Source organism: Arachis stenosperma, chromosome 8 (genome assembly GCF_014773155.1).
Source record: "Arachis stenosperma cultivar V10309 chromosome 8, arast.V10309.gnm1.PFL2, whole genome shotgun sequence".
NCBI classification, from domain to species: Eukaryota; Viridiplantae; Streptophyta; class Magnoliopsida; order Fabales; family Fabaceae; genus Arachis; species Arachis stenosperma.
The window spans coordinates 16581215-16597863 of record NC_080384.1 but is presented as its reverse complement, the minus strand read 5'-3'; the positions used below and the strand labels follow the sequence as shown (position 1 = coordinate 16597863).

The following is a 16649-nucleotide window of genomic DNA, read 5'->3' as shown; positions in this document are numbered from 1 at the left end:
AGCCGATGTCGTTACGCCTTAGGACGAGATCGTTTGGTTCAAACTCTCGTTTGAGCACTTTGGTGTTATAGCATAGGGCCATTCTTTGCTTCAGCGCTGTTTCCGCCAAATGGGCCATTTCTCTAGCTTCGTCTATCAGGTCCTTCTCCACGGCTTCCCCCACTCTTCTCAAAAGTAGTCGCGGGCTCGGTTATCCGATTTCCACGGGTATTACCGCATCTAGCCCGTATGTCAGACGGAAAGGGGTCTCCTTAGTGGAGTACTGTTCGGTTGTTTGGTAAGACCAGAGGACCGAGGCAAGCTTGTCGGCCCAAGCACCTTTTTTATTATCCAGTCGCTTCTTAAGCCCTAACAGGATAATCTTGTTCGCGGACTCCACCTGTCCGTTTTTTTGGGGTGCTCTACCGAGGAGAACTTCTGTCTTATACCCAGGCCGGTGAGGAACTCCGTGAACTTCTTGTCGGTAAACTGTGTGCCGTTGTCCGAGATAACGATCTCCAGAATTCCGAACCGTGTTATCACCTGCCTCCACATGAATTTCCTGCAATTGGATGAGGATATGCTGGCCAGCGGCTTGGCCTCTATCCATTTGGTGTAGTAGTAAATGGCAACTATGAGGTACTTGACTTGTCCAGGACCAACTGGGAAGGGCCCCAAGAGATCGACTCCCCATTGTGAAAATGGTCGGGAAGACGTTAACAGGCTTAGCTCTGAGGCCGGTGCCCTGTAGAAACTAGCATTTTCTTGACACTTGGCGCATTTTCTGACGAATTCTTTAGAGTCTGCCATCATTGATGGCCAATAGTACCCAGCTCGGATTAACTTTCTTGCTAAGGCTTTGCCCCCTATGTGATGTCCGCAGCAACCTTCATGGACTTCCCTGAGGACGTAGTTCGTCTGGTCGGGGTGTAGGCATTTCAGTAGGGGCTGGTTGAGTCCTTTCTTGAATAGCTGTCCCTGGATGATCGCGTACTTGGCGCTTCCCTTCTCAGTTTCGTGGCATCCTTTTCGTCGTCGGGAAGTTTGCCGTTTTCTAAGAAGCTGGTGATGGGGTCCATCCATGAGGGGCCTAGCCTTGATAGGTGCAGAGTGACCGCCGGCTCCCTCATCATACCTTGGATGAGAGATCGGTTACCCTCTCCTGGCTTGGTGCTGGCCAGTTTTGATAGGAGATCTGCCCGTGTGTTCCTTTCTCTGGGCACGTGGTGGATCGTGACCTCTTCGAACTTTTGGCTCAAATCCTTGACCTTTTCCAAGTACTTTTGTAATAATGAGTCTCTGGCTTGATAGCTCCCGTTTATCTGGGAGGTGACGACATGTGAATCGCTGCATATCTCCAACCTCGTTGCTCCGACTTCCATTGCTAGGGCTAAGCCCCCTATGAGGGCTTCATATTCTGCTTGGTTGTTCGAGACAGAGAATTCAAACTTGATTGACTGCTCGTATACGACCCCAGCTAGGCTTTCCAGAATGATCCCGGCGCCACCGAACGTCTGGTTGGAGGCTCCGTCCACGTGGAGCCTCTACCGTGTGCTCGTTTCTTCGGTTGGATCTCCCGTTACTTCTACCAGGAAATCTGCCATTGCTTGCGCCTTGATTGCTTGCCGGGGTTCGTATCGTATGTCGTATTGGGAAATTTCAATAGACCAAGTCATCATCCTTCCCGCCAAATCGGGTTTTTGAAGTACTTGTCGGATTCCCTGGTCCGTTCTTACGACAACCTGGTGACCTTGGAAGTATTGCTTTAACCTCCGTGAAGAGGTCAAGAGTGCCAGAGCTAGCTTTTCTAGTTTGTTGTACCTTAGTTTTGCCCCTTGTAGGGCTCTGCTCATGAAATAGACTGGTTGTTGAGCCCTCCCTTCTTCTCGCACTAGAACCGCGGCCAGGGCATCTCTAGTTATGGCAAGGTATAGGTATAATGGCTCCCCGTCCTTTGGCTTTCCGAGCACAGGGGGTGCCGCCAGGATTTCCTTGAAGTGTCTAAAGGCTTCTTTGCATGCGGGGCGTCCATTCGAACGCTATCCCTTTCTTCATGAGGTTAAAGAAGGGAAGGGCCTTTGTTGCCGACGCTCCGAGAAATCGGGATAACGAGGTCAGCTGCCTTGCCAATCTCTGGACGTCCTTGATACAACCTGGGCTCTTCATCTGGAGTATCGCTTGGCATTTCTCCGGGTTGGCTTCTACCCCTCTCTGGGTTATCATGAATCCTAGGAACTTTCCAGCTTCCATGGCGAAGGCATATTTGAGGGGGTTGAGCCTCATGCCGTGTTGTCGGAGAGACGCGAATACGTTTGCCAGGTCATTTAGGAGATCGCCGGGTCGCGTTGTTTTCGCGAGGATGTCGTCTACATAGACTTCCACTGTTTTGCCTATGAGGTCGTGGAATATCTTGTTCATCAGCCTTTGGTATGTTGCCCCTGCGTTTTTTAGGCCGAATGGCATTACCTTATAACAGAAGATTCCTCCTGGCGTTATAAACGCTGTTTTGTCCTCGTCGGGACGGTGCATCGATATCTGATTGTAGCTGGTGTAGGCGTCCATGAAGCTCAGATAACGGTAGCCCGCCGCAGCGTCGACGAGTGCGTCTATGTTGGGGAGGGGGAAACAATCTTTAGGGCATGCCTTGTTAATGTCGGAGTAGTCTACGCACATTCTCCATTTGCCGCTGTGCTTCCTTACGAGAACTACATTCAAGAGCCACGTCGAGTAGTCTAGTTCTCGTATGAAGCCTGCTTCTAGGAGGTTGGCCGTCTGCCTGGCCACCTCCTCTGCCCTCTCCCGTGACATCTTTCTCCTCCGTTGGGCTACCGGGCGTGCTCCCGGCTTGACGGCCAGGTGGTGTGACATAATTTCGGCGTCTATGCCCGGCATGTCGGCCAGTGTCCAGGCAAACAAATCCCTATTGGCCCTGATCATTTCCACCAAGGGCCCCTTCAATTCATGTGGGAGATTCCTGTTGACGAACGTGAATTTTTCCTCCGTATCGCCGACCATGATTTTTTCCAGGTCCCCCTCTGGTTCCGGTCTGGGTTTGTCGTCTACTCTGGCGTCCAGGTCAGCTAGGAACACCCCAGACGCCTCATTGGATTTCTTCCTTAGGGAGAGGCTGGTGTTGTCGCAAGCGACTGCCGTCTCAAGGTCTCCTCTTATGGACCCTATGGATCCGTCATCGGTAACAAACTTCATGAATAGCAGCTTTGTGTTGATTATCGCTTCAACATCGTTAATCTTCTTTCTTTCCAAGATGATGTTGTAGGCAGTGGAATCTCGGAGGACCACGAACTCGGCCATTGTCGATCTTTGGCTTTGAGCCTGTCCCACTGAGATCGGCAGGGATATTATTCCATCAGGTTTGATGAAGTGGTCGCCCAACCCAATGACCCCGTGCTGGTGAGTAGATAGGTCGGCGTCCCTTAGCCCCAGTGCGTCAAACACGTTGCGGAACATGATATTCGAGCCTGCCCCCGTGTCGACAAGGATTCGTTTGACGAGACCGGTTCCCACTCTGGCCGTGATGACCATGGGTGGATTTTCAGGGGCCTCGTCGAACCACTGGTCTTCCGGGCCGAAAGAGATGGAAGGGGGTTTCTTAGAGCTTCGCACCAGCGAGGAGGAGACCGCCAAGACCTTAGTGTCTTTTTTGTGCGCCGATCGTGACCTTGGCGCGGCATTTTTAGCCGTCACTACGTTTATCACGGTGAGGTTGTGATCTCTGTCTTCTGGCTCCTGTTGCCGTTTTGCTGACCGGGTATTGCCTTCTTCGTCTTGGTCGCGATGACGCCTCCTCGGCTCCCTTATAAGATGGGAGAATTCTGTTAGCTTACCCTCCCTTATCGCTTGTTCCAGTGCATCTTTCAGGTCAAAACAGTCATGTGTTTGGTGACCATAGCCCTTGTGATAGTCACAATAGAGGTTCTTGTTTCCCCCTGTACGGTCCTTGAGTGGTCGGGGCTTCGGCAGGATTCCTTTCTCGGCAATTTGCTGATAAACTTCCATGATGGGAAGAGTGAGCGGAGTGTAGTTGGTGAATTTCCCGACCCGGGGGAATGGCCTGGGTGCCTTGCTCGGCGCTCCTTCCCTGGCTTGTTCTTTTTGTCTTTCTCCGTTACCTTGCTGCCTAGGTTGGTTGTAGCCGGAGTGCCGTTTATTGGCAGCCACGACTTGGCTGACTTCCTCGTCATTTATGTACTCCTTGGCCACCGTTTGGATTTCATGCATCGTCCAAACTGGTTTCGTGGTAAGGTGCTTTCGAAAGTTCTCGTTGAGGAGGCCGTTCGTCAGACAAAGACTGGCCACCGAATCGGTTAGGCCGTCAATTTCCAGGCATTCGTCGTTGAACCGGTCCAGGTATTTTCTGGTCGGCTCTCCTTGTCTCTGGGTTATCCCCAGAAGGATGATCGGGTGTTTTGCCTTTGCTATTCGTGTTGTGAATTGGGTTAGGAAAGCACGGCTGATGTCCGAAAACCCATAGATGGACCCCTGCGGGAGACCGTTAAACCACCTGATCGCGGTCCCCGCCAGGGTCACCGGGAAGGCTCGGCACCTCACCTCGTCCCCTACTCCCTCCAGATTCATCCTTGCTTCGAAGGCTGTAAGGTGTTCCAAAGGGTCTTGGTTTCCATCGTACCTCATGTCCGTTGGTTTGTCGAAGTGCTTCGACAACCGGACTTCGAGGATGGATCGGTGGAATGGGGTGGCGCCCATTATCATGGGTCGCCGTGTCCTCTCGGACCTCTCTTCCCCGTCTTCGCGATCTCGTCCCGTGTAGCGTGTTTCTTTGTCCCGGGAGTAGATGATCGTGTCATTTCGTCTTCTCGGGATGGGTGACTCTTCTCGAGTGCTCTCCGCTTCCGTTTGGGATGCGGAGGCGTGTCGTAGACGACTTTGGCGGGAATCTCTCTCTCGGCTTTCAGGAAATGGGGAGTAGCTAGGATCGGTGGTTCGTCGGTCGTGCTCCTGGTCGGCTAGCTGCCATTCCAGGTTTTAGATTCTGTGACGTAGCTCCTGCATTATTCTGGCGCTGACGCCGCCAGTTCCTCCGAAGGGTCGCGTCCTTGCGTGTGGTTCAGTGCGTTGACGGGGGGACCTTCGCCGTCCTCTTGGCGAGGCGACGGAGGCTGCCCCCTCTGCTCCGGCTCCTCGGCCTAGGTCTCCGTCGCCCGACACGACGTCCATTTAGGCGTTCCCACAGACGGCGCCAATGTTCGGTTGTTCGGATACTGGACGGTTCGGGTGGAATAGGGAGTGCTTCGGTCACGGTCGTGCTGGGGTCCGGTCTACCGGGCAGCCGAGCTCTCGTTATGGAAGGAGGGGGTGTCACCTGCAAAGACACTCCGACGCTCTAGTCAGCTAGTGCGCAGGTGAGAAAGTGGGTTAGATGGAGTGTGTGACGTACCTTGGGGGAGGGGTAGGACCCTCCCCTTATATACTATGTCAGGTGTGGGTCCCATGAGAAAAGAACCCACCTTCTCCGAAGCTTCCTAGCACAGCTGTGGTGGCCAGCTGTCCTAGCCGCGTGTGCGGGTCGAATATGGGTGCGTTGTCCGACCGTTCAGGTCGGGTGGTTGTTGGATCGGGTCGGCCCAAGTCCCCTTTTGGGTCAGGCCGTAACAAAAATTTAATTTATAAAATTTTTTTACAAAATATATATTTAATATTAGATATTTTTATCATATTTTAAAATATTTGAGATTATTTTTATTGTTAACAAATGTTATAGTTATTTTTATCAACATATTCAAAAATTCGGAATAATTTTGAGAATTTATCTATCTTCTATGGTACATTTCTCTTTCTTTTTTCTCCTTATTTATTAAGGAATAATATTTAGACTAATTTTTGTATTTATTTTTCTATACCAATTGTTTTTTATCTTATTTTATTTTTATGAATCACTTTTAATAATAAAAATAAAAGATACATAAAAAATAGTACATACAACGTGCTTTTTAGTTTTTAATAACTGAATTATTTTCACAAATTCCTCTTTCCTCAAATTTTCTCTTTAAGGATGTAGTATTTAACTATTTATTAATATTATTGCTTTTCTGAAAGGGAAATTAAAAATAAAGAAAGAAAAAAGACAGTGATTTTGTGGCGGATATGATTTGCCCATTTTTCTTTGCCAATATGGAAGTATGAAACTAGAATCCAATTTGGAATTGAGCACCATCATGTTTTCTCTTTAAAAAAACAAAAAAATAGTCAAATTGATAAGGTATTGCCATCGATGAAGAAACACGGTGAACACGAAGAACATGGCAACCTTACCGAAACCCTCCTCCTTCAACATAACGACCAAAAGATACAACATCAGCTCTGGATCGAGACCAAGAAGCTATGGCACATCGTGGGCCCCTCCATCTTCAGCCGCGTTGCCACCTTCACCATGAACGTCGTCACCCAAGCCTTCGCTGGACACCTCGGCGAACTCGAACTCGCCTCCATCTCCATCGCCAACACCGTCATTGTTGGCTTCAATTTTGGCCTCCTCGTAAGTAATATAAAATTATTGATAATAATTTAATTTAATCATTTCTAGTTTTAATTTGGAGAATGGTGACGTGGACAAAACAGTTGGGAATGGCGAGCGCGTTGGAGACACTGTGCGGGCAAGCGTTTGGGGCAAAAAAGTACGGCATGCTGGGGATATACATGCAGAGGTCATGGGTGGTTTTGTTTCTGTGCTGCTTCTTGCTCTTGCCATTTTACGTATTTGCCACTCCCATCTTGAAGCTTCTAGGGCAGCCTGATGACGTGGCGGAATGGAGTGGTATGGTGGCTGTGTGGCTCATCCCTCTTCACTTCAGCTTTGCATTCCAGTTCCCGCTGCAGAGGTTTCTTCAGTGCCAGCTCAAGACGGCGGTGATTGCGTGGGTTTCGTTGCTGGGCCTCGTGGTCAACGTGGTCACCAGCTGGCTCTTCATCTATGTGTGGGACTTTGGAGTTGTTGGTGCCGCCATTGCTCTCAATTTGTCCTGGTGGGTTCTTGTCATTGGGATGTTTGCTTATACTGCTTGCGGCGGTTGCCCATTGACTTGGACCGGTTTTTCCATGGAAGCGTTTTCTGGTCTATGGGACTTTCTCAAACTCTCTGCTGCTTCTGGTGTCATGCTATGGTATGCTCTAATTATGAGTTATACTTTGTATACACTAAAATCAGTCATTAAAATCAGTTATTAGTATAAAATATATGTTAAAATATAAATATATATTAAACATAAATATATTAGTGGCTTATTTTAGTAATTGATTTTGATGTACAAATAATATTTTTTTAAAAAAAATTTCCTGTAAGTATTTTATTAAAATTTAACTAATACTTAATTTAAAAAAGAAGTGAGTAATTTGCATGGATACGATGCAGCTTAGAAAACTGGTATTACAGAATATTGGTGCTAATGACTGGGCAGTTAGAGAATGTGACGATTGCTGTTGATGCCTTGTCGGTATGGTAAGTTAATTTCTTCAATGTAATTTATATTTAGTGGAGGTTTAATGTTTGAATTAATTTGAAATTTTAATTTACAGTATGACTATCAATGGTTGGGAAATGATGATTCCCCTGGCTTTCTTCGCTGGTGTTGGGTACACTTCTGGATCCTTCTTCTTTCTTGAGTTCCGTGGTTGTGTTTAATTCTTTAAATTTTATGCGTACGTAGATATGAATGTGCATAGATACAGATGCCATTTCACGTTTTGTTCATGTCCCCTTTCCATAACTTCGTTATATGTATTTTCCAACAATAATAATATGAACCTTTATTTTGAACTCTCTATTGTTCTATACTTTTCCTTTTTAAATTATTATACATAAATAAAAAATTAATTATATATTATATTTGTACTATTTTTACTTTTTTGACCAATCTTTTACTGTCTTTCTTTTCATTTCTTTTTTTTTTTCAACACATACACATCATCTTTATCTTTATAAATTCTACGTATCAAAAGTGTGATGATACAACTAAAATTCAAACATATTTATATGTATAATGTTAGAAAATGTCACTATCATGGTATCCTATCCCCTTGTGGCCTTGTCTCAGCGGCCCACCAGATGTCGAATATTAATTATATGGATGTGATAGGATTTTAAGTGTTATAGGCGAGTGAATTATATTAATGATGTTTTACAGAGTAAGGGTAGCAAATGAGCTAGGCGCAGGAAATGGGAAAGGAGCAAAATTTGCAACACAAGTGGCAGTGGCACAATCAATTGTGATTGGGGTTGTGTTCTGCGTGATAATAATGATTTTTCACGACCAATTCGCTTACTTATTCACCTCCAGTCCCCAAGTCCTTGATGCCGTTGACCACATGGCTTTCCTCTTAGCCATCACCATCCTCCTCAACAGTGTTCAACCCATTTTGTCAGGTCAACTTTTCTCTTCCATCCTAACTAATTGTTCGGTTTTTTGATCAAAATGATATAATATATGGTGTATATATATGATACAGGAGTGGCTGTTGGTTCGGGATGGCAAGCATATGTAGCATATATAAATATAGGGTGCTATTACGTTATTGGACTCCCTCTTGGAATAATCATGGGATGGATCTTCAAAACTGGCGTCGGAGTATGTATCAAACTCAATATAGTTCTCAATTTAGTCAACCATTATTTTAACTAACGTCTCAAATCAACCGTGACAGGGTATATGGGGAGGGATGATATTTGGGGGCACTGGAATCCAGACGCTCATACTCATCGTTGTAACGTCACGATGTGATTGGGAAAAGGAGGTAGAGTTCTAAATAAATTAAACTTGCTAGCTCTCTCATTCTTTATAATTCTTATCCTTTAATTTTCCACATTTCCCACCAAGAAACGAACAAACTCATATATATCACACATTTCAACTTTTGCCTACGTCTATGTCTTGCCTTAGCTGATAGTATATATCGTTGTTAGTTAATATTAGTCGCCCAAAATTTGCCAACAATTATTTTTATATGAAGTTAAAAATTAAAAATAAATAAATAACAATTATTTAATCGATTTTAATTATCAATTTTACACACATATATATAAATAATATAGACTATATGAATTATGCTATGTATATATTAAAATCAGTCATTAAAATCAGTTATCAATATAAAATACATGTCATAATATAAATATATATTGAAAATAAATTAAACTATATATATATTTATATACAAATACATTGGTAATTAATTTTAGTGTATAAATAACATTTATATATATATATATATATGAGTCTCTAATTTATTAGTCAATATTTACTTATATAAAAAATATTTTAATTTAAAAATAATAGTTAAAAATAGTTAAATAACTTAATACTATTTGATGTAATACTTATCTACACCTCAATTATTATATATAAGAGATGTTTAGGTGAATAATTACATATTTAAGAATATTTGTTGTCACTTTGTTCTCAACTAGGGTAATTAGATGTCGTTTAACTGTTTAAGGGTTTAACATATTTTGACAGATTTTGCTAGCTAACATTCTAATTGAGAACAAACTCATAGTTAGTATTTTATGAAGAATAAATGGTTAAATTAGTTGTCGAAGGATCATTTATTTTTTAAACTAGATACTGAAAGATTTTTCTTTAATTAAATTTATTTTTTAAAAATTTTAAGTTAGTTATTTTAATTTTTTTGTTACTTTCGTTGTTAATGGTATTAAAATTTATTGATATAACATATTAAGTGATACTACAATATACATTTATAAGTTTTAATTAGTAACTAACTTAATAAGTTTATGAAATTATATCAAATCAATTTTAAATTGAGTTTTCAATGTCACAAGTTCTCCCCTCAATTAGATTTTTATTTGATTTAATTTCATAAACTTATCATGTTAATAGTTAATTAAAACTCTTATGTGTATGAGGTAGTATTACTGAACATATCACATTAACAAATTTTGGTATCATCAACAAAGAAAATAACAGAAAGACTAACTCGATTAATTTAAAATCTTTAAAAAATAAATTTAATTAAAATAAATTTTTTGAAAACTAATTTAAAGAATGAGTAATCTTTCAAGAATAAATTTGACTATTACTTCATTTTATAAAACTAATAATAACTATCAAAGCCTAGCTAACTGTGTTAGCCAATAACATGCATGCATGTGCTAATAATTTTTCTTAAATTTTCCCCCTTCTCTGGCTTATTATTATTGATTGCATTTTGGCAGGCTGAAGAAGCTAGTTCCCGGGTAAAGAAGTGGTCAAATTCTAAATCGAACGACCAAATAGAGGGCACCTCTGATCCCCATTAATATTAGATTAAATATGATCAGAACGATTATATATTAGCTAACTCGAGTTTTGATTTGTTTGCTGCTCCAATGTCCGGCCAGTTACTAGAATTTGCCATTATTATGTGTGTATCAGTGTATGTAACATTCTTTGAATGCGGCTTTTGAAGTTACTTCATATACAAAAGTTCTGATCAAGAATAAGCCTTGCACTGTGTGCCCATGTTATTCTCTTTTTCTTTTTTGGTTGTCCATGTTATTCACTTTAGTGATGCCTACACAAGTCAACAATACGCACCATACATAGATGATTAGGGAGTGTGTTTGATTCAAGCTATATTATTTTATATTTAGAGTAAAGCTCAAGGCCAAAAATAACCGTATTTTTAGATATCAGTCCAATATTTTTTGTCTAATAATTTAATAATATATTTTTAGTTTATATTTTTAAATATTATTAAAAATAATAAATTTTGTTAGTCATTTAACATTTTTTCTATATTTATTCTAGAATTTAAGTAGTTTATGGGATAACAGAGTTTTATTTTGATCCCTTCTTTATTGTGTTAGCCAATTGATGTTGTTAGTGGTTTTCGTATGATTTATTGCCTTCATATCTTTTTTTTTTGTTGATATGCTTTTATAGTAACCGTATTAAAGATAATCAGGAAATTTTTTATTTATTAAAATCCTTTAATTACAATAAGGAGCTGAAAAAGAATGTTCGTCAAGTATTTTTGTTTTTATATCTCGGAAGAAAACAGTTGTATCTCAAAATATTTTCAAACGATTAAAATAATATTTAATCCAAGATATGAGCCACCTCTCCATAATTCGTATAGAATCTCGAAAATAAAACAAATAGTTGGTTACATTAAACAATATTGAATACAACTATAAACAAAGTTATTAGACACATGAGAAAAAGATCAATACTTACGGTCCTAGTGTTTTCAACTCTTAAAAGATATTTATTGACTTGAGCGCCAGAATTTTTTTGGCAAATTCCACGCTCAGGTTCAAATTTCGAAGTGTCTATACTACAGTTATTTGTGAGACAAAGAAAGAGGTCATTAAATAATAGTAACGAGTTATACTCCATATTGTGTACTCTCGACGAATATAGGACTTATACGTAGACGGGACTTCTAACAACGAAGGTTGTGGAGCAGGAGTTGTTCTCAGGGGTGCAAGTGGTGTCTTTGTTTAACAATCAATCAAGTTCTCGTTCCAAACAAGCAACAATCAATCTGAGTATGAGGCCCTGCTTGCTGGTTTGCGACTTGTCAGGGAAGCAAATGTCCAACACATTAGAGTACACTGTGATTCTCTGCTAATCGGCCAATAGGTAAGTGGCAATTTTTAGATACGAGATAACCTCTTAGAGCAATATTTAAACACAGTAAAGAATTTACAACAATTTTTCAACATTTTGAAATAGTACATATACCTCGAGAACAAAATAATCGAATTGATATCTTGTCTTAATTGGCTACATCTAGAACACAGGACACCCCACCAGTTTTATCACAACTAACACTTGGGAAACCAAGCATATATGGTAAAGATGTTACGAGTTTGTCATAGGGAACAGATTAGAGATACCCATACATATAATATCTGAAAATAGGAAAATACCTATAGAAGAAAAGTCAGAAATCTTTAAAAAAAGAGCAAACTATTTCACCATCATCGGGGACGACCTTTACAAAAGATGATTCTCCTAACCATTACTCAAATGTCTCTATGATAGCTAAAAAAAATGCACGCCTATCGATATAACTTTTTCATAAACGGGAGCTTGATATCCTCAAACCTTTTCCGATATCAACCTGGCTAGGTAAAATTCTTACTAATAGTTATAGATTACTTTACAAAGTGTGTTGAAGCGCAGCCACCTGCCAAAACAACCTTGGACAAGGTACGCTATTTTATCTGAAAAAAGATTTTAATATGTAAATATGATTTACCCAAAGGAATCATTACCGACAATGGTCAGCAATTTACTGATAAGAAAATTGCGCCTTTTCTAGCAAATCTTAATATTAAACACCATTTTTTCTTTGTAGAGCATCCACAAAGCAACAGACTTGCAGAGACAGCTAACAAAATCATTTTGTAGGATTTAAGGAAGAAATTAACAGAGGCTAAAGGACGATAGGCCAAAGTTGTTCCTGAAATTTTATGGAGTTACAATACCACACCACAATCCTCAACAAAAGAAACACCATTCCAACTAGTGTAGGCTGCCCTTGATACTAGTAGAAATCTCCCAAGACTCACCCCGAACCGACCTATTAGACGACGCGACTAACAAAGAGATATGGTTAGTCGAGCTCGACACATTAGATGAAGAACGTGAGCTGGCCAGATTTCGACAACAATATATACAAATCACAATACAACAAAAGTACAACAAGAAAGTGCGTCCAAGAGTATTGCAACAAAGAGATTTGGTACTCAGAAAAATTAAAGATGTTCAGAAATCCCAAGGACATGGGAAGCTCGCAGCAACTTGAGAAGCCCCTTTCAGGGTAACAAAAGTGCATAGAAAATGAGCACATTCTCTACAAACATTAGCTGGAGCCGAGTTACCTAACACTTGGAGCATATCATCACTACATTTGTACTATAGCTAATACCTTGTAAAAGACAGGGCAGAGAGATACTATTTTCCTGATCATGAGATTTTTTCATTTCTGCATTGAATTTTACTCAAATAAGTTTTAATGAGGCCAATCACCCTACACCTTCCACAATAGAAGGTTTTTCAATCAAATGCTATAAACTATCTTATTCATACAAACCAACATACAATAGTTGAAAACTATAAAGTCATTATTACTCGTTAACAAAGAGCAAATCATTCAAACTATCCAAACCACCATTTATACAAAATAAAACCGACTTCAAAGGTCGGCCAAAATTTTAACAAGTTCAAAATAAAGCTGACATTAAGGGTCGGCATAATCAAAACACAAGATTCAAAACAAAGTTTCCAAGACAAAGAACCAAGTCAATATAGTCACATACAAAAGTTTCTTTTACCAGTAGCCATGTTCTCGTCCTCAATTTCACCTGCTTGATTGTCAACGAGCTTGCTATTTAAAACAATTTTTGTCACATCAAAGTTACCAACATCAAACTCCGGTGAAAAAGTCAACACTCAACTCACTGCCCAATCAAAACATGCAGTGACCATTTCTAACACTTCATTCTCCAACTCATGAATTTGGAAAGTCCTTTTTCCTTCTCATTATCAGATTCCTTCATTTGGATCTGCAATAGCCAAATCTGATCTCGTAGCTTCGTTGCCTCTTCTTGTTTGTTTTTCATCTTAGTAGTCACATCCACAATCACATCATCCCTTTCCTTCAAAAACTTTTCCAAATTCGCTACCCTCTCCACAACACCTCTTTCCTCGGACCCTACTAGCTCCATTGTCCGACCTATACATAATAACCTTGAGGCAACTACCTGCAAACATACAAATAATCAAACTAAATAAAAGGAAGAACAAGCACAAGTATACAAGTCAATACTCTAATACATACATGCATATACTTCACAATAGCCTCTTTTCCAACCTTCTTTAACAGCCTAACGTCACCAGGATGCTGGACGACCTTATCAGCTAGCTCCGCAATTGGAAATTGCTCACTCCATAAAGACTGAACACCGGCTCCATCAGCATAGCCATGGAGCCTCTTCTGCTTTTCAAAGGAAGTTCTGCCTCCAGTTCCCACATCTATCTCTTCCTCTGAGAGAACCTCCAACGACTTTTTGGAATCAAACATTTTCCTCTTTACTTGATGAGTAGGACGAGCACTTGACTGGGTGACATCAACATCGATGTCTTTTTCAGCGCCCATAGAAACGTCATCCTTGTCACCTTTCTTCTTCTGAAGAAATGACATCAAACATGACGAAGTCAACGTCAGAACCTTCCTACCTAGCAAAAACAAGCATACGAGCATTAAGATAACGTCAAAAGGAAAACAAAATTCTACACACCATTCCCTTACCTATATACTCGCCTAGGTCTTTCTTATATGATTCTACTTTTAACAAATAAAAAATAACAAACAAACACTCCCCGGATGAAAAGCACTCAATTAAAAAATTCAAAAATCAGTTTTCTTCATGACTCCTTTCCATCACTTCAGGAATTTGCATAGGTTCAGGGCATCAATAAAGTGGAAATTTTTTGACCAACTGGTCATAAAAAAAGAAGGGATACTTGGTTTCAGAAGAGCAGACTTTTACAAACATTTCCTTAAAATCTCTAAACGAATACTTATATAACGAAGATACAGAGCAACCAAGAAAACTGCTAAGGTTAACCCACATATCTTTTCGCACATCTTTAGATTGAAACAATGAAAAAAAAATGTTTAACGATGGTGGAAACTCAAGAAATTTCATCAAACATTCATAGGCTCGAAGAAAAGCCACGAATTCGGATGTAATTGTGAAGGGGCACAGTTCAGTTGGGTTAACACGGAAAGCAGGAAAAAAGAAAATTTCAAGTTTAACTCTGTGAAACAAGGAGTGTATAAATAAAAATAAGCCCAATTTCCTTCTTTCACAAACCCTTTCTTCCCCACTAAAGGGAAGAAATTCAACACCAATGGTTGCACCATCTTTGACCCAGCTCCCAACCCTAAGCGTGGCAAGAGACTCCGCACTACTAAAGACTGACGCACAAGACTTCACATCAACATGTACCCAATGGTAAATGTCATTTTTTACCTTCACAATTTTATCCCTAACCATAAGAACACAGAAAAGAGCAAAGAAAAGAACAAAACACTAACCTTTTGAGCTAATATCTTTTTCTTCCTCGAAGTAAAAACAGTAGATAAAAAGTGTTCCTTTTCCAACGTTTGGTTACACAAGTAATAAAAAGACAAAAGTTGGTTTTTAAATCATTTTCACATGTTTTGATAATAACCGTTTGATCACCAAACTGTTCATTTCCCACTTGAAGAAGTGGTAATGATTCTCTTGGAAAAATTGCACGCATCATTAAATATATTTTATTACACTTTTTGCATTCTAAAAGTGAAAAACCCAAGCTTCCTTCGATAAATGAAACATCATAAGTTGAGCTTGAGGGCTCGTGGAATAACATCACTCCAAAGTATAGCAACATTTCGAGATATAACATCATAACAGCATCTTTGTTTAAAAGCTCAAACTTGCTAAAGGCAAAACTATGATCTAGTAAGTTACGCTTGAGGGCTATGATCCTCTTATATCTTGGAAGAAAGCAGGCGCAGGATTCGGTGGTCCAGGAACCTTTGGACTACTTAGTGGTCTAAGTAAAAAACATGTTTTTAGAGTTTTTTTATCAATTGCTACGTAGTCCTTGGACTAATTTTAATTACAAATCAACTCCATATATTTTATTTAATTATAAAAATAGTTTTTTATTTTATAAATTATTATTTTATCAATTTTCTATTATATTTATTAACAATCAAATACAAAAATAACAACCAATTATATCCTCCATTCATCCTAATAATTCCAATTGATTAAAAAATTTACGTTCGTCCATGGCTTCCAAATCGTGTTTCCTTGAAATTCAATCGATTGGTTTTTCAAAACAATCGATTGAATGATAACTCAATCAATTGGTTTACACTATATCACAAAACAATCGATTGAAAGTTGTAAGGTAGAATGGTAAAAAGCTTATACCAATCGATTGTTTATACTTTCCAATCGAATGAATGCCTCAAAACAATCGATTGAATTCACGAAAACAACATGGATTTGCCAAATACAATCGATTGGAAAGTGATGACATTGAAGTTTTAGCCAAATTCAATCGATTGGTAATGTAATCCAATCGATTGGAAGGTGATGAAGTTGAATGTTTTGCCAATTTCAATCGATTGGTAATGGTACATAAAATTAATTTATAGATTGGTAATTTATAAAATTAATTTTGCCGATCAATAGTACCTTTTGCTTTTATTCAAGTAAGGCAGAATAAAAAATACAAAAAATATATGATATTGATAAGGTAGCAGCGTATCAAGTAGTAAGTATGCTTAATTTATTTATTTGTGTTATGCACAAATTTAGTTTCGTTAAAATATTAGTAACCAGTGCTCTAATTTTTGTAAATATGTTTTGGGATAAGTGTTTGCAATTAGTTAAATGTTAGAATATATTGAGTAAATTCTTTTAATATATTTAGAGTTAATATAAAACTGAGGGTAAAAAACGTATTTAAGCTAAGGAGAGAAGTTTATTACGCATATAAGCCAAACAAGAATCTGATACAAGAATTCACCAAAGCACACTTTAATGTAATTCGAAACAACTTTATTCGAATTACATTCCTTAATAATTCGAATCAATACAGCTCCAATTATTCCAACCATTG

The 16649-nt window shown here is 39.5% G+C and overlaps 1 protein-coding gene across 1 annotated transcript; it reads left to right on the top strand.

Moving 5' to 3' along the window:
* The first annotated feature begins 6140 nt into the window (after positions 1 to 6140).
* LOC130946614 (protein DETOXIFICATION 27-like) lies at positions 6141 to 10488 on the top strand. The gene is made up of 8 exons (XM_057875415.1): positions 6141 to 6493; positions 6577 to 7118; positions 7367 to 7453; positions 7531 to 7587; positions 8139 to 8377; positions 8461 to 8579; positions 8656 to 8745; positions 10187 to 10488. Exons 1-8 carry the CDS (start codon positions 6230 to 6232, stop codon positions 10268 to 10270), a joined length of 1482 nt encoding a protein of 493 aa, XP_057731398.1. The 5' UTR covers positions 6141 to 6229; the 3' UTR covers positions 10271 to 10488.
* Positions 10489 to 16649: the final 6161 nt, after the last annotated feature.

What these genes read in the sequence shown, in the direction of transcription:
- LOC130946614 (XM_057875415.1), top strand. Translation starts at nt 6,230, where the DNA reads ATGAAGAAACACGGTGAACACGAAGAACATGGCAACCTTACCGAAACC. An exon ending in TGTTCAACCCATTTTGTCAG is followed by an intron (nt 8,378 to 8,460) that starts GTCAACTTTTCT and finishes TATATGATACAG; the next exon opens with GAGTGGCTGTTGGTTCGGGA. An exon ending in TCTTCAAAACTGGCGTCGGA is followed by an intron (nt 8,580 to 8,655) that starts GTATGTATCAAA and finishes CAACCGTGACAG; the next exon opens with GGTATATGGGGAGGGATGAT.